The sequence below is a fragment of the Macrobrachium rosenbergii genome, chromosome 33 (genome assembly GCF_040412425.1).
Source record: "Macrobrachium rosenbergii isolate ZJJX-2024 chromosome 33, ASM4041242v1, whole genome shotgun sequence".
NCBI classification, from domain to species: Eukaryota; Metazoa; Arthropoda; class Malacostraca; order Decapoda; family Palaemonidae; genus Macrobrachium; species Macrobrachium rosenbergii.
In genome coordinates this window covers 6,145,501-6,164,088 of record NC_089773.1, presented here as the reverse complement: position 1 = coordinate 6,164,088, position 18,588 = coordinate 6,145,501, and the positions used below count along the sequence as shown (strand labels likewise).

At 38.7% G+C, this 18,588-nt stretch overlaps 1 protein-coding gene across 1 annotated transcript; it reads left to right on the top strand.

Annotated features, from left to right (window-relative positions):
• Positions 1–3,381: 3,381 nt before the first annotated feature.
• p24-1 (p24-related-1) lies at positions 3,382–18,274 on the top strand. Its single transcript, XM_067133233.1, has 4 exons — positions 3,382–3,748; positions 12,943–13,071; positions 13,793–13,909; positions 16,633–18,274. Exons 1-4 carry the CDS (start codon positions 3,587–3,589, stop codon positions 16,861–16,863), a joined length of 639 nt encoding a protein of 212 aa, XP_066989334.1. The 5' UTR covers positions 3,382–3,586; the 3' UTR covers positions 16,864–18,274.
• Positions 18,275–18,588: the final 314 nt, after the last annotated feature.

Genomic DNA, 18,588 nt, shown 5'->3' with positions numbered 1-18,588 from the left:
AAAACAATGGGTGGTGAAAACTTGTAAAATGCTTTCAGGAAAACTCTTGTACAGTTCAGTCTTTCTGGATTGCTGCTAAAACTAAGGAAAATATATTGAGGAAACCAGATATTCATATTAGGCTACCCAGTAACAATGTGAATTTGGAAAAAAAAAAATTCTAACCTAGTGCATTTTAAGTGTAGTTCCCTTACTCATTGAAAGCTTTGTTTTAAAGGGAATTTCCATCTTAAAAAGTAAGATTGGTTGGGTAACAACAGTTTGAGGTTTACAGGGATCCTGAAAATGGAAAAAATCTTTGCTTAATGCATGGGCCAGTTAGGCCTATTCAAGTGGGTGACAAACTTCATGAAAACTTAGTATAGTCTCTGTAAGCTACTATTTAAACCCCCTGACTTTTGTGGAATTGTGGTAATTTTAGTTTTCGGTATTTGGCATATAATCTTAGGCTTAGGTCTAGACCTAATTTGGTACAGTTAAACCTAGAGCATTTAGCGTTAAGATTATATAAACAAAATCCTAATGCCTCTGAAGTAAATTACAGGCCTACGTTTCATCCTAGTTTGACACTTAGGCCTAGCCTAGCATACCCCGTTATGGATTATATAATTCAAATCCTGATTAATCTAAACAGAGCGGGCCATCAAAAAATTTAGGCTTAAAAATGAAAAAGCATCAGAGTTAATGTGAGCATATGGAAAGAGAGAGAGTGAGCAGTATAGAAATGCAGAGAGAGAGATAACATATGTAGAGATACTGATATATAGATATATAGAAATATATTGATACATATATGGATACAGATATTCCATATATAGGCCTACAAATAAGATACGTAGGCTATACCACAAATGCGTCACACCCCAAACTGAGAGTTCATTCCTCTAAATCACCATATAATTGGAAGTAAGGTCGATATATATATACATAGGCTAATGAGGTCAGACCCCCTCCCGGCGCCTCCACTCCGTGGCAATACCTGTCACCTGTCAGAGCTGTTAATCAGCTCAGTGGTCTGGTTAAACTAAGATATACTTACTTTGTCAAAAACAGCTGATTGCTGATAACATGGGGTTAATGAGTCATAAAGAGTCAAATTCTTCCAGAACAAATTCGTTAAACCCAGGTGGGTGGTTGTTTATAATGCCTTCAATATCATAAAAATATAAAAAAAAAAGGAGAAAATTCCTAAGCTTGGTAACAAAGAAACTGGGTGATGAGCCATTTACTCCAAATGGGATAAAAGTGTGGAGTTTGAACGTAGGGGTACGTGTGAGATGGCGTGGCCTAACAGGTGTAGGATGTTGGAATTGAATTCACTGGTGGGTTAACATTTCAAAATAATTACATTTTAATACATTTTATATATATATATATATATATATATATATATATATATATATATATATATATATATATATATATATATATGTGTTGTGTATATATACTTTTATATTTTTATCAGAACAGGTGTTCTTAATGACTATGAACACCTGCACCACGTATTAATCAGATTAAGTCGTTCCTATTCTACAAGTTAGGCAAAAAAATCGAGGATGGCTTTTCACCCATATATATATATATATATATATATATATATATATATATATATATATATATATATATATATATATATATATATATATATATATATATATATATATATAATATATATATATATATATATATATATATATATATATATATATATATATATATATATATATATAATATCCCTTTGTATAATATTGGAATAGGCTACGGGTGTTACTCAACAATTTGCCCAGATTTAAGTGTGCAGACTGAAGATGTATCTAATTCTCGACCCTCTCTTTTCATACCCTTATTGCTGACGGTTTGGGTACGCTGGTAAACCTAATATAAAACAAATAAAGGCAATTTATAGCTATACAGTAGATTAAAACTTCCCGTAAACTTCAGAGCGCCGCTATGGCAATGTTTAAACTTCTTGACTATGGCTCAGTCGAGCACATATCCTCACGGCATGCATATAAGTGTTGCCATCTGACACCCCCTCCCCTGTCCCCACAAACAGAAAATAATTACAAACGTTTGAAAAGGACAGATTATTCATTCACTCACAAAATTGGCTTTACAGGCCTCATTGTGACTGAGATGGACAGTAACAGCTGGCAACATGGGTCTATCAACGCTCGACTTTTGTTCCTCATTCTGACCCATCAGCTAAAGATGGGAATATTGTTAAAATTCTCTCGGCAGGTCAAAAGAGATTGGTGGGCCTGGCGTGGGTCACAATGAAGCCGGATAAGATCAGAGGTCACATGAAGATGGTAAAGCGTGCGACTCTAGGTGGTCAGGTCATGTTGAGAGAGCAGGAATTGAATGATTTTTTTTATTGTATCCACCTTACACATCTGTTTTTTTTGGGGGGTCTGCTATTAAATCCCATTCGGCCCCTCAAGCTGGTCCCTCTATATTTATTATTGGTGATTTAAAGGATTTTTGTGTAGCTATTTTATATTTAGGAAGGAGTTGAGGAAGAATAAGAGAATAAAAGTAAAAATATTAACAAAATGTTTAGACGAAAGCATAAAGAAAACGGCGACAAGGCGTGATGTATGTTTCGCAATCAACTGTGCCATTTATTAAATCTGGCCTTTCACTTAGGGAGTCTTTACGTTCTTACCAGAAAACACTTTTGACCAGAAGAGGCAATAATAAACGTAAATAAAGACCATATGAATGACAGAAATGAAAACAGATCAGGTATTCGTTAATGACTAAAGAATTTTCCTGTAATCGGAGCATATTTATCCTCGTTATTTTTCAAGTCATTGTTCTCACATCTGATAGATATTAGTTATGTTCGAGTAGGTGTATTTTTCAACTAATTTTGTCACGTAAGGTTTGCACGAGGAGTAATTGCCGTCGTGGTTTGTATAGGTGATTGAACAAGTGTTACAAGACGCCGGTTTAATAGAAATATCTTTCGGCAACCGCTCAACGTCAGCATCTCAGCTCCTGCGGCATTAATGGTGCGTTTGGTGTCCTTGGATTCGTATGTTTTTATTGACATCTTATTGAGAACAAAGGTAAATCATGTACCGTATAATATTTAAATTTATATGATTAGTTATCATATGTTAATACTCATAAGTCAAAAATGGTAAAAAGTAGAATGTTATAGTGTGAAGTATGGAACATATTTCTTAAAAGCATTCGGACAAAAATTTTCTGTTTTCCCCAATAGATGACACCACCACCGCTCTATTTTGGTTGCGTTTTCGCCGTAAACATGACGGCCGCCTCAAACTTCAACTCCCGCGACGCTGATTGGCCAGCGCCTCCCCAGAACGCCACCTGATTGGCTGGAGGCCTCGATGACGTCACAAATGCCTTCCAGCCACCGTGAAAACGTGTCCGATAGAGTGTTTCCGGCCACGTCTCTGTAGCAGAAGACGCGATCCTCCTGTCAAAATTCGGCCGTATTTTGGGAGTTTGGCCTGTTTTCACCCCCGTGGCGGCTGCAGCGGACGTAGAAGAGGCACAACTATGTTCAGCTGATGGTTTCCGAGTGAAGAGAACAGCCGGAAAAGAACAAAATATGGAGAGAGGGAACTGGTGGCTGGCGACGGCGGTGGTTCTGCTGGCGACCTGCATGACACTTACCTCTGGGGTCGAACTGACCTTCGAGTTACCCGACAACGCCAAAGAGTGCTTCTACGAGGACATCGAGAAGGGCACCGAGTCCTCCCTAGAATTCCAGGTGAGGTGGGGCAACGGCCGCTACTAGTCGGTACCCAAAGTTATTTACTAACATTGGTCAGGCTACGTCAGGTTAGGTAGCCCTATGGGAGCTCAGGCCAGGCTTTGGGGGGGTATTGGCACTGGGCATGTGTACGGATATACGATCTGTGGGTATTTTCATGGGTGTGGGTGAAGTCTTTCCCTTCTACACCCTGTTTGGGTACGGTGGACCAAACCTGTACCGTCTGACGGTCCAGACATAGATCAGTCTGTCTCGTATAACCTTCGCCCTGTTAAAGTTCAAGACTGAGCCAGAAACTCCCATGGGTTAGGACACTGCCCCCTGTGGGAGCCCAGGTTGTATCCTATTGGCATAATCTGACTTAGATAAATTTCATTGATAAAAATGTCAGTAGGGTCAGTATTATTTAATTATTAAATAACATTTCTTGATGTTGCAAGTTAATTTTTTTCTTGTCTCCCTAATGTGTTTTAATACGCAAAGTTTACTAAAATCCTTTGCAAATTTACTGTTACCGAGGTATTTAATGGATATCGGTACTTAGAAAATGTTTCCAAGTAATTGTTTCAACAAATGTGGAGATGGGACTCCCAATCAGATTTTGTTTTTTTCCTACTGCATTAGTTTGGGCCTTAGATAGGGATGAATAGCCTATTTCCAATGTCTTTTGTTATTTCATCTGGAAATGTGGATACGTGAGCATCGATGAAATGTAACGGGTTTTTATTCTAAGTTTTGGAATTTAGGCATTGCAAGAAAATAATACTCTCAGATCTCAGTCACGGCTCTTTGCTGCGGACATGTAACTTTTGTACTAAGGGTTATGTTGGCTATTTTGCAAAATTTTGCACTCAATTTTTGTGCATACTTGGACATTTTTGATGTTTGTGGGACACCGCAGTGAGAACCTGGTTTTTGCAATGGAGGAATTGCAAAACTTATAAGTTACCAGGTTGTATTCTAACATCCCCTGATACTAATGCAAGTTCTTAAGGCTTATTGAGCATTTTCATAGTGAGAATATACATGCATATCACTAGTTCTGTGTTTTTGCCCATACCCAAAATCTTTATCACTGTGGTCCCCATAATTTTTGGATGTAATGCTGTCCAGTACATCTAAAGCTACAAATTTGTTACAGGAATGAATGTTTTTAACTTTTGAAACATACTAAAACATTGGAAAAGTATATTTTCAGCTACAGATTATGATTATTGTTTAAAGTTAAAATTTATTATATTACCAAAATTCTTGATCTTTAAATGTTTGGGTAATGGTGTTGCAATTTTTGTCAAATACCTGTATATTTTTCTGACTGCTTATCTCATGTTTATCTTTATCATTCCTATTTATTATTGGAGGGGCATTTGAAATACTTTTTCATTGTTTTATAGAAAAGTTTTTGATAAATGTGTTAAATTTTTAAATCTGGACCCGTTTGTTGATTGCTTGTGTTGTGTGCTAAAAAATTTCATTTTCCAATTCCTTGCTATATATTCAGATAGTCCCATACACTGTTGTTAAAATAGTTTATCAATAATAGTTGGTAGTCTACATAGCACTGGTTATCATTCTTATCGTCTTGTGCATTGTATTCTTTTTTATTTTTTTATTTTTATTTTTTCTTTTGCTTAGGAGAGCAATACTAGTACCCCACCAGTTACAGTATTCCAGTCTTTCACTCAGGATATATATTTTACCTGACAGGGGCTTAGAGCCTTCTGGAACCTCTGCCCCACCTTATGAAACTTGGAGCCCTTTTCTACCTGACTGGCCGTCGACTACACAAAATCTTAATCTTTTGCAAAGCCTGTTTATACCTTAGACTTTGAGAATAGGATTGTTTCTCCTATGCTAGATTGGTTTGGTCACTACCACTGCAATCATAAGAAAACTGTGTCTATGAGCTGTAATGGCATAATTTTAAAAATCTTTTTCATACAAGTATTGAACACTGTAGAAATTAGCAAAATCTTTCACATTGATGTTCCATTGTTCCCAGTAGCAGAAAAATTTTTTGTTTTATATAATTTACCAAGTAATTACATAGCTATAGTTTCCACTTGAGCAGCAGCTTAGATTCAAAATTTTGCGGTAGCGCTTCAATATAGTTTGTTTAGGTGATCACCCCTCCCCACCAGCGGAATATTGGAACGACTTAGGAAACAATTCTCATTCATTTCCTGCTGTCTGTGGTGGCAACAGCTTGTCTGGCGGGAGCTTCTTTCATTATTTTCCAGTTATTTTACCGGATTGCGATGGAGGATTCTTTAAATCAACCATCGGAACGCGTATATTGTAGCCTTCAAGCTGAAATCTTTCAGGATGAGTTGTTTTTCTTATTTTGTTTTACGTTGATTCAGTCATCATTGAGCCGCCAGTAAACGACGCCGTTTGCATTTATGGTTTGTTTACCGGTTGTGCTTGTGGCGACACCAATAGTGTTGCCTTAAAAGTAATTCTCAGATATTATGACATTCATTATAAAAGTAAATTGTTTGTTAGGCATTTTCATTAGGCTATAATTTTGGCAATTTATGAATTGTTTTCCGGCTATAAACTACTAGTGAACTGCCGATAATAGATTTGTTTTTAAAAGTAATTCTCGAGTGTTACGACACTCCATTATAAAGTAATTGGTCTAGACACACCATTATAAAATAATTGGTCTATGTTAGGCTTTTCATTAGGCCATAACCTTTGCAAATTATGAATTTTTTACAGCCTTAATTACTAACGAGCCGTAGATAATAGTTTTGTCTAAAGAACTAATTCTCGTATGTTACGGCATTCCGTTATTAAGTAATCGATGTATGTTACGCCTTTTTGCTAGGTATTAGCTTTTGCAATTCATGAATTGTTTATGGACCATAGGCTACTGGCGAGACGCTGATGATGGTCTTGCCTTAAAGTAATTTTCAGATGTTACAACATTGCATTATTATCTTTCATTAGGCCATAATTTTGGCAATTTATGATTTGTTTATGGGCCATATGCTTCACGCAAGCCACCGATGATTGCCTTGAAAGTAGTTCTTGGGTATTTTGCCATTTCTTTAGGCCTGTAACTTTTGCAGTTACGATTTATTTACCGGACTTATGCTTCCTGGAAGCCTCCGGTAAAATTTTTGACATAACCATCACACACTCCTTTGCTGACATAACCATCGCACTTTCCTTTGCAGAAGTGAAAGTGTTAGGCAGAAGGTAGTTAGGAGAGAATTGGGGGTTTTTGTTGGCGGCTACAAGTCGACGTTCTCGACAGCCGAGAACCAGCTCACGCTACGGTCCTACTACCTTGCTGGCTCTGATCTTGGGCGCCAGCTTCTCCCACAGCACCCTCTCTCATACGCTCGGTGCCGGCGTTAGCGCCCTGTAGCCAATTCTCTCCTACTAGCCGTCTTACCACTTGCTCTCGCACCTGGCTCCCTTACTTCCCTTTCTATACCTTTGCCAGTCTTGTGTCTTGGTTAACAGATGTTAACCTTGTTATAGTGAAGCGTAGTCCCCAGATGCTCCCAGACAGAAGGTCCCTGTCAAACTCCCCACAGTTCCTGGGAGGATGCATACTGGAAGTCCAAGGGAGGTTGGGGGTTCCACATGGGTAGTTGCCCCCTCAGTTGTGCCTGTTGCAGTCCCAGGTATCGGCAGATAGCCCGTCAGACTCCTCTAAACCTGGTAAGAGGCATAACTGTTGGTCCATGGGAGTCCAAAAGGGTTTTGCCCCCGGATAGTTGCCCCTCAGTTGAGCCTGTTGTTCGCAGGTCTCGATGGACAGCGATTGAAAAGGCTTCCATAAAGGTGTGCTTGCCAGTGAACAAGCCAAGGATCCCAGTGTGGACAAGAGGCTCCATTGACACTCTCAGGATTCCAGTGTGGTTAGTTACGGATCACAGTGTAGACTAGTGACGCTCTAGTATTGCTCGACCCTAGCTGTATGGTAGTCTATTTGGGTTAGACCTCAGTCCTAACACATCTACTTAAGCAGGAAGCTGGATCCAGCATTCCCTCTTGACCAGTCAGCAGAGTTCTTCCTCCGTTGACAGATCAATCAAGTCTTCTAGTCATTAGATTTATTCAGGGACTAAGCGTTGAAGGACGTACTGGGCTGTCAGAAGCTTGTCCTTCCCATCATGGTCGTTCGATCCCCTGAGTTGTCAGAATCTCTTTACTGTAAGACGCAAGCCAACCTTGGACCTGTTTGTCTCTTAAAGGTACCTACTACATGATCGAGGAAGCACTGAACAGTCTCAGTTTCCAGTTACTTAAGGTTGTTGGTGGACAACATAGCTTCCTAGCTTCATAGATACTACCAGGGGTGGTCCGCCCTTGCCCAGACAGGCGCCGGACTGTCCATAGTTATTGTCTTCCAAAGAGTCCTCAAGACTTGTTGCAGAGGCTATTACAAGATTCAGAAGCCACCCTCTTCCTCCGTCTCCCAGACTTAGTGGTCGTCTTCCAAAGCTGGTGTCTCAAACTCTTCGCATCTTCTATTTCGACACCTCTGACCATGCTGCAGATTACTTCTGTTTCTAAGAAGATCTAGTTCTCTCACTTTCCTTGAAGAGGTACCGACCTATGCTTATCTCTGGTTAAGCACAGGGACCTGGATCTTTCTTCTTTTCATTGACCTCTCAAGCCCTTTTCACACCCAGCTAGGAAGCAAGGGATGTGTTATCCTCATTTTTTTCCCCCCTTTGATTTTAGCCAAGAACAAGGATCTGTTCTTTCTCCCTTAGAGCTTAACGGACATCCTTGGCTTCCAGGAGCCCCGTCCAGCTCCCGAATTCATAACTCCCCTGGTGTCCAGGTCGCCTGACACCAGCTATAACCAGGTGCCAGCGCATGCTCCAAGCACCCAGGAGCACTCACCAACTCTGAGGGAAGAGAGTGAACTCTCTGTCCAATTGGATTTTTTAGGTATTTACCTGAACAGGACTTGATAATCTAGAGGGGCTTCTTATCCTTTGATGTTTGGTCAAGAACCCCTCGCCCTGGGATTTAGATTGCATTGTCCTTCATCATAAAGAGAATTTCTGAAACACTCTCAGATTCAGGAAAACAACTTTGCCGTCTGTTAGTGAAAGCTAAGGTCATCAGAGCAGCCTCTACTTATTTAGCTTTCAGGCACATATGTCCCTTACTTCCATTTGTCATCAGCCTACTGGAAGTATATCGTCCTTCACGTCTCGTAGCCACGTATCCATTCTGCATCGACTTACTAGAAGTATAATCGTCCTTTGCATCTCAGTATCTTAAGAAATGAAGCTTGAACTACTAGCTCCATTGGTACCCAGCTCTTCGGGCGCCAGCTTTAGAGCTTCCAGAGCCTCGAGCTGCTGACGATATTTATACTAATCCATGAGTTTCCACAACTGTCCTGGTGCCAGCTAAGTGGCTTGTAAATTCTGCAGTACTACAGGATAGTGACTGGCATGGTATGGGAGGAGGAAGCATAAGATTTCCTCCCCCTATCTCTTCACCTTCTAGTGAGGTACTGTATAGAGCTTTTTAGGAGCCAGGAGGTACAAAGTACCTGGAGTACCCACTGCACTCATTGGATGGGTTGTGGTGTTATTTCAGTGTGGGTGACAGTGTATCTGGTTGTTTTTTATGTTGGTACTGCGCCCAGGGCAAGGGCACCTATTGAAGTTTTGCTAGCTATTGGATAACTCCTTAGCTGCATAACTTCCACTGACGCTTTGGTAGCCATCAGAGTACTCCTTCGCTACAAAGCTCCCACTTAAGTAGAGGCGACCCTTGGCTCTACTGCCACGCCACTACAGGTCAAGTTGAGCGACAACCATTGCAGTTTTATACTGCAGGCTCTCTTAACTAATAAGGAACAACAAGCATTGTATTCAGTGCTAGCAACTTTTCTATTTCAAATTCATTACAAGACTTAATGTTTTTGGAGTAGAATATTATGTCCATGTATTCCACCTCCTGTCAGTGTGGGATTCAGCTATGTAATTACTTGGTAAGCTACTTATATAAAAATGACATTTTTATAATAAAATAGTTTTATATCCACTTACCAAGTAATTACAGAATCAGAGCCCTCCCTCCCCCCCTCTAATGGTCATAAGTCATAAACCGAATGAGAACTGTTTGCTAGGTCATTCCAATATTCTGTTAGTGGGACAGGCTGATCACCTACACAAACTATATTGAAGCGCTACCGACAAAATTTTGAATCTAAGGTGCTGTTCAAGTGGAAACTGTAGCTATGTAATTACTTGGTAAGTATATATAAAACTTTATTTTATTATTAAAACGTCATATTTATTCTTATCTAACAAAAGTAGCTGAAGTGCAGTCCCTTTAAGAATAGCCTAATAGACTGTAATCCGTTTGTTATTAGTACCTGGGTTTAACATAAATGCTGTTGTTATAACAGGACACTCAGAACTGCAGACTGAATGGGTGTAAGATTAGATTGAGTTTTTGAAATTTTTAGTTTATTATAGGGAGTAGCCTGCATGTACTTATTAGCAATACTGCATATATCTTTATCCATCAACAGTGTAATTTATTTTATTTTATTTTTTTATTCAGATTCATGGTCCAGAATATGCCGTCACAGGCTTGAGTATTTTTACTTATTAACTTGACCCATAGCTTTTTGATATTTTTTAACATACATTAACTTGACCCATAGCTTTTTGATATTTTTTAACATACAGCACCTGTATTTTGCTATGTTGTTCAATAATCAGTTGGCTAATTAAAGAGTGAAGGCCCCATGTTGTCAGTACCCCCCTGTAGGGGGTAGCACCGTTAATGCACCTCACGCAGTGCACTGTAGGCATTACTTAAGGTTTTTTTTTAGCATCCCTTTGGCCCCCTAGCTGCAACCCCTTTCATTCCTTTTACTGTACCTTCTTTCATATTCTCTTTCTTCCATCTTACTTTCCACCCTCTTCTGACAATCGTTTCATAGTGCAACTGCGAGGTCTTCCTCCTGTTACACCCTGCAAACCTCTGACTCTTAATGACCTCATAGGCCCCAGTCCTTACCCTTCAGCTTAGAAATGATGGCTGGAATTCTGTTTTTCTGAGGCTCTTAAAAAGTAATATGATGTAAGTGAAAGGGAAGTATACCAAGGACCAGATTAATTGAGGCTGTTTATGAGTTAGGACTTAGGGTGGCACCTGAGACTTCATCAACATGCAGAATATACCTCCCCACAGTGCTGTAGTGAATACGATGCATACTAATTTTACTACTTGGGAACGTACTATAGGGTGTTTGTTTTGCATGTGGTTTTATCAGTTGTGTGTTTGTCATGTTTTATTAGTTTTTCATGATAGGGTATGGATTGGATTCTGGAGTAATCTGCATGCTTATTTTTTGCCAATTCCTTTGACCAAGTGCATACAAAATCAGGTGTCTTCAAGTGACGTAACATAGGTTGTTTATGTAGAAAGATATTTGCTGCGCTGGTATTAATTCATTGTTTTCTGCAACAGGCCCCTGATATCTTTGAGGTTATGTCACAGTTGTTACAGTATTCTAAGTATCATATAACAAAAGTGGAAGTATGTGTTGCCTTATATGGGCTCTGAAGACGCATGCTGTCAATATCAAAGAGCTTAGCAATGTTTTTGTATTCTGCAAGAGTTAGTACCCTGTCTGGAATTCATTTTTTTTTTTTTTTACTTCCAGCCTCTTGCATTCAGCCTTTCAAGGTTACCATGTGAAATTTGGAATAAAAGTGGATTTTGTTGTGGAACTTCTGTATGTGCATTGCAATAGTCAGTATGTAATTTTACACAGGATATATGAAGGCATTAATTTCAAACAAATAGTGTCAGAATTACCAGATAATGATCAGAAACTAAGTATTCATTCTTGGTGTACATCAGTACAGTATGTGTGCACTCATCCATTTTGTGTTGGGCAACGTATGGTTAAGCTATCGTAAAATTTCAAATTTTCTTATGCTGATCTTTTTTTCAGGTGGGATTGGTGTTTTATTTACCTTACCTAAATGTGATAAGTGGATGGAATGGCTTGAATATTAGAATGAAAGAGGCATAAAAGCTTGAAAGCACTAGAATGCTTGTAGCATGAAGGAGAGTGATGCACTCAGTGAAGGTGGTAGGCATCTTTTGGCGAGCCTTCAGGCCGAACACAGCATAATTAGTCACTTCGGGACAGGAAATTTGCTAAAAGGGGTTGTCTGTGTATGAGCACAAGTTGAAGCTCCTTCTTTTCCTGGAAAAGGGTTTAGATATGTGAAGAAATTAATATATCAAGTTGCAGGATGATAATAGGGCATGGGTAGCTTGTTTTACTGTAGACAATATAGTCTTGTGCCTGTTTCCACTGAGTTCAAGCAAATTTAAAACAAAACCTCCCCACCAGAATTCTCAAGACACTCTAGTATTAAGTTTGCTGTATTTATGCCTGTGATATATATTCTCATGAAACCACCATCTTAAACATAGACTATTTTATTTGACCATAATTATATAAACATTGTGGAAATTAGTAAACCCTGCATTATGGAGCCTACTCTTTCTTTCCCTGTGCTGTCAGGCTTTGGAAAGTCTTTATTCCTGGACTGTTGCAAGCGGTCTAGTATTTAAGCTGGGTCTGTTTATTTTCCTAAGGGTTTAGCCTCATTGTTTTTCTTTACCTAAATTTTCTCTTTAGGTTCGATTTAAATAAGTGCATTGGGTTGCCTCAGCTATTGGCCTCTCAATTAAGTGTACAGTAAACCTCCCATATTCGCATTCTCACGATTCGCGGACTCACGCATTCGCGGGTTTCTCTGTGGAACATATCTACCCATTAATTTGCGGAAAATTCGCCCATTTGCAGTATTTTTCACTGAGAAATATTCACTAATTACTGTATTTTCATATAATGTTCATGAATAGATGCACTTTTTGTGATAAAACTATTAAAATACTCAGGTATAAGCATTTCTACAGGGTTTTTCTTGTGTTTAAACTATCAAAATGGGCAGTTCTAAGTGTTTTTAGAGGGGTTTTAAGTATTCGCGGATTTTAGCTGTTCACCGGGGGGTGCGGTACGCATCCCCCACGAATACAGGGTGTTCGCTGTACACTGAATATTCATTAATGAAATTGTGTGGTGTAGCACAGTGAGTCAGTTAATCGATGAATCTCCCTCTGTAGAATAGAATTCTTTGAATGCTGTAATATTTTGCTCTCGACAGGTTGTAACTGGGGGGCATTATGATGTCGACGTGATACTGGAGGGGCCATCCAGACAGATTTTATATCGCGAAATAAAGCAGCAATATGGCCAATTCCAATTTACCCCAGAGCATACTGGAACTTACCAGGTAAGTTTGTGTTTTCAGTTTATGTAGTGTAGATATTTGCAGTTTTTTCCTGGACATTAAACTGGAGTTTTATTGATGCTGAATATTTCCTTTGTTTTGCGTAGATATTGTACATCAGTATTTTTTATCCCAGTGTTTTAGTTGGATAAGATTAGACTGGCAGTTCCTACAAATCTCCTGCTAATGTAATCACTTTTGCACAGTGTAGCATTAAACATTGTGTATAAATGCGAGAAGGATATTTAAATGCTGCACCATAAGCATGATGATGTATACGTAGTTTATGCAAGTGACCAGACTATTTTCCTTGCAGCTTTGAAGTACATTAGTTCATGCAGTAAAAACCCATAAAGGAATGTACCTCCAGAGTGGTGCCTTGTGCATCATGTTTGAGATAATTCAGTGTGTCATATCTTCTAAGATATTGGCAGTCATGGACTTCCAATCTCTTCTGTTTATTGCCACGTGCTGCATTCTTGTGGCTGTTATGTCCTCCACTTATTTTCCTTATTCCATCCATACATTTCTCCCTCTCACCTTCTCTCCCTCCCTTGATTTGTCCTACAAGATGGAACTTTCCACTGTGTTATTCTTTCAATCTCTGTAGCATTGCATCAAGAGTAAATAATTTTTCTATAACATTTGGTTATTTTGTTGGTGAATTTGTGGTGTATTTGATTTGTGGTTAACAGTTGTATTGTATAAATTTTATGTATTGCAGGTGTGCTTCAGTAATGAATTTTCAACCTTTAGCCACAAGCTCATCTACGTAGATTTCCAAGTTGGAGATGAGCCCCAGCTACCGGGGGTAGGGGATCATTATACAGCGATGACTCAGGTTAGTATGTGTGCACAGTTTGCGCCAACTTTGAGCGATGGTTGAAGTGATATTTAACCAACTGGTGTCCTAGCTTTATCAGTTAGTTTTCCTAATTAGAGGTGATCTGAATTAATTTTCCTGGTGCAGGGTAATATATTTCAAGTTTTATCTTGATTCATATGATTTTATGTTGTGAAAACGAAACCAGAGTGCATTAATTTTTATTAAAATTGTAATTTTTCCTGAGACAGGTTTCATCATTTCAGAGGCTTTTAACTCCACTTTTTTTTTTTCCTTGCACATTCCTTTTTTCCTTCTGGTCCTTTGCATGTCCTATCAGCTTGTAGATGAGAGCAATGATAAGCATGAAATGGTTTTGTAGATTAATTGATACCCTGTTTTGAGGTGTGAAGAAAATTGTATGGTAAGAAGTAATATTTCTCATAATGGCTATCATGAAGATTACAAGATGAGTAGTAATAGTACTAGGAAATTGTCTTGCTTTAAAAGTATTTCTCTCCTTTCACATGTGTTCTCAATTTTTGTTGGTTGAAATTGTTAACAGAGTATGGATAAACTTAGGGAAGGATTGCTTAAGATAAGCCCAGTAAAAGATTGCACTGGATTTTTCCCTTTTAAGGTTCTTTTCCTTAAACTACTCTGTAATATCTAACAATGTTTACCTCAGGTCACAAACATGCTGTCCCTGCACCTCCTCTTAATGATGTCTTATTCTTTGTGCACTGTCCTACATTTTCATACACTAGAAAATTTTTACTTTATTCTATACAATTATCTCATTTCCTTCTTTTGATTTTTTGTGATGGGAGTCCATATTCACATGCTCCCCACCAAGACTCTTCATATGACTACTGTAGGTTGGTCAGACTCTCCTAAATGTGGATCCCCAGTTTTCAAATCCCATCACTAATTACTATTTTATAAATCTTAGGCTAATCTCTCCTTGCTTGCACATCAAACTTGGTGACATTACTATCAACAACCTATAACTAAACTCTTGGATCTTAAGTTGCCTGATATGCTTCGGTTGTTATTCTTGTCAATGTAGCTTGTTTGCTCTGGAGTGACTGATACCCCTATACCAAAAGATTTTGCAGACAGAATGCCCACATATTTAAGTTTGTCACTATAATTCTTTGGTTACCAACAACTGACAGGACCCTTGGAAGGTACTGTACTGCTGGAGGTGTACCTTATCTATCAATGTGTAGACACTACTAAAGGTTCATTAATGTGTCTTTTCCCCCTTAGCTGTGTTACTTTATCCCACTTACTAGGCATCCATTCCCTTTTTTCCTTTCCAGTTATCCATCTAATTTTGTAAACTTCACCTAGCACTCATTTCCCCTTCGTCCTAATTCTTTGGTCAAGCCTGGAGGCTTGAAGTTAGGCTTAGTCTTGTTAAACTCAAAAGTCATTGTCAGTCCCATGCCATTGAATGATACATGGGAATATGTCTTATAGAGAGGCATGCAAGTAGGCTGCATTCTGACCTGCCTTTGGTTCCCAGCCAACAGTGGTACATAGTTACAGTGGGGTTGGTAGATTGGGTGAACTGCAGATCTTTCAAGTGTGAGCCCAGTGAATTTCCACTGAGGCATGCCACCCCCACCAACTTTTTAAGTTACTTGATATAAATATGGTAACTAGCAAGATCACCAGATTTATTCTCAAAGACAAGCAAGACATTCCAAACTATAATTTTCACAATCCTCTATGAATTTAAGTATCTGGCAACCTTGGGACTTGTCTATGCAATACAGTAACAATAAAAAATCGAAAGAGTCGTACTTGAGCGAGTGTTCGGGACTGCACGGATTTAGACGGTAGAGAGGGGAGGGAGGGGATGGTGGTGGGTTACTATTGGTTGAGAGGTGGGGTCTGCTTCCCATTGATTTCCCAGCTGGGGCCGGGCTCACATGATTTTTCTATTTCACTACGTTTTGCCTGGTTCTTTCACTTACACTCGATTAGCCGAATCACTTATTTTTGTTACAGTAAAATAGCTATCGAGTGACACCTGCTTTTTACGATTTTTTAGCACTGTAAAAGTAACTCATCTGCATGTCAGGAAACAAACACATGCCTTGGATTGTTTGTTTAAACGACTTCCTTGTGAAAAGTTGGGTTATAATTTTAAATTCTGCCGTTTGCCAATAGTAAGTTAATGTGTTGTGGCATAATGGCATAATTAATCTCCTTGCTTGCACTCAAGATCCAAGTGTAAAAAACATGTCGACAGTCATACACGCCTGAGGGATTGTTTTCTCTCTCTCTCTCTCTCTAACATACATGCACACAGACATACTATCAATTCCTTTGATTATCCTTGCAAAATATGAATAAAATTTTCCTAGTGTTCCATAGTGATAAACTGTAAAATGTACATGGTTTTACCAATTACAAAGTTGTCCAACTTCAGTAAGTACTATTAGTTTTAGTGTTTGCCTCTTGTCAGAGAACTAAGCTTTTGTGCAAGCTGTATAAGCATAGAAATTATATTAATGACCTTTAAGATATTACATACATTTGTTAGAGAAGATGGACAACTAGGTTGAGGGAGACCAGAGAGAATGAGTAAATAAAAAGTAAAAGGCAGAAAGCGATGCAGTTGAGGACCTTGTGTATTTTGTGAAAACCTCAAATACTGTACCACCTACAGGGCCCTTCATCCCCAACAGGTAAGATGGCAGAAATTGAAGTTTGTTTACATCTTTCAGATGGAGTCATCGTCTCAAAAGATCCACGAAAACTTGAATTCCATCTTAGACTACCAGACCCATCATCGGCTGCGGGAAGCACAGGGGCGCAAGAGAGCAGAGGACCTCAACGAGCGCGTCCTCTTCTGGGCTATGGGAGAAACTCTGGGAATTTTGGTCATTGCTGTCGGGCAGGTCATGATTCTCAAGAATTTCTTTGCTGATAAGAAGAGCAATCAAGCCTCGTATTGAGTAGGTTTTAATTGTATTTATGCAGTCTGTGGTGTCAGGGACAGCATTCTCTAGCTGCGAACTATATCGTGTGAAGAAAGTTAAAAGTGTTGGCACTACGTTACACCGGCTTCCCATGGCTCCAAGCTGGTTTTGTAGGCAACCCAGGCCTCTTAGTGGCCTTGATCTCTTGTTGACAAGGTTGTTCCATCGAGCCTATCATATTTGATCAAGAAAGACTATATTTGTGGCTGCACATTAACGAAGTCAGTTCTTTACACCATTGTAATTTATATTTGTTATCGTATCTGCTTTGCTATTTATCAACCAGTATTTAATTTCATCTGAAGGCAGCAAATGTTCTTGCGTTTTTGACGACTTTAGACCTCTTGGGAAAACCCACTGAGATTCCACAACTAATTTTGTGTGGCACAGAGACACCAGCCAAAGTGTGGTATCAGTTCAAAATCCTACTGGTCTTTGTGTTGATGACAGGATCATGTATGAAACTTTTATCTAATTAGAATACTAGGATGTAACAATGCTTTTCATGAGTTGCTGACTGCCTGAATGTTATCTCTGGGTCAGTTGTATCAACTATTCCCGAAAAGTCATTTTTTTCTTCTTTGCTCGTAAGCAATCAGTGGGTATATTGTATGGAGCTTACTTCGTTTTATTGCATTTTTAAAAAACCATTTCCACTTTCTTTAGATTGAGCTTCGGTCATTTTTGGCTGTGCAGAGATCTGTATATACAGAGTTAGTTGTTTCGAGTGAGTTGCGCGCGAGACCTTTACATTCATGTTGTGTATATCTAAATCAGTGGTGTGTGAATGTTCAAAGAAGCTAAGTATGAGTGTGTTGATCTTTGGAACTGATTTTATCTTTTATTATTTTTTGAGATTCTAAAACTTTTCAGAAAGGGAATTTTTCTATTCAATTGAGAGGGTGGTTACTGAGTTGCAAGTGCTGTAATGATTATTTTTTATAAAAGAGTACAGTATTTAAGAGTTTCTTACAGACTACAAATACAGGAGTTTAATTCATCAATTCTCTCGGGTGGAACGTGTGGTAACGACTGAATCATGACGTTTGGCTTTGTGTGACGATGAATTATTGTTTTTTGTATGTCAAGACTTAATAAAAATAGTCAGAATGTTGTAAAAGCATATTGAGTTTTACCCCTAGGGTATGTTGGTGGGAGAGTAGTTAGTGGAATAAGTTTTAAATCTTGGGGAAGTGAAAATTTGTTGCATTGAAGGTTATGAATTGTACTGTAAAATTTTGTTGCCATGCTTAATTATTCCTCTACATTTTTCAAAATAATTGATAGTTTACAAGTATTTTTTATCATTCTGATATTCCAAATGTATTGATAATCAAGTCCTTTATGGTTTGACAGTGTTCTTTTGTAGAAAATATTGTACCAAAAATTTTTTCATGTAATTTTCTTCCTATTCAAATGGAGTCTTGTTATCATATATAGTTACAGGGCTCCTTGAAGTACTGGCTGATGCTGGCAGTTCTTTATGCACTAGACATATGGTCACTAAAAGTGAATAAGGAAATTTTCAAGAGTGTGACTGCAAACTGCCAAGATTTGTTACTGAAGGGCATGGGGGAGAGAGGATCACAAATGAATTTTGGAGAGGCAGTAGTGGTCAGAGTCTGGAAAGAGGACTGAGGTCTTCTCGCAAGGTAGTGATGGTTTGCTCAGAGAACAGCATTCAGTCAGAATAGAACATGA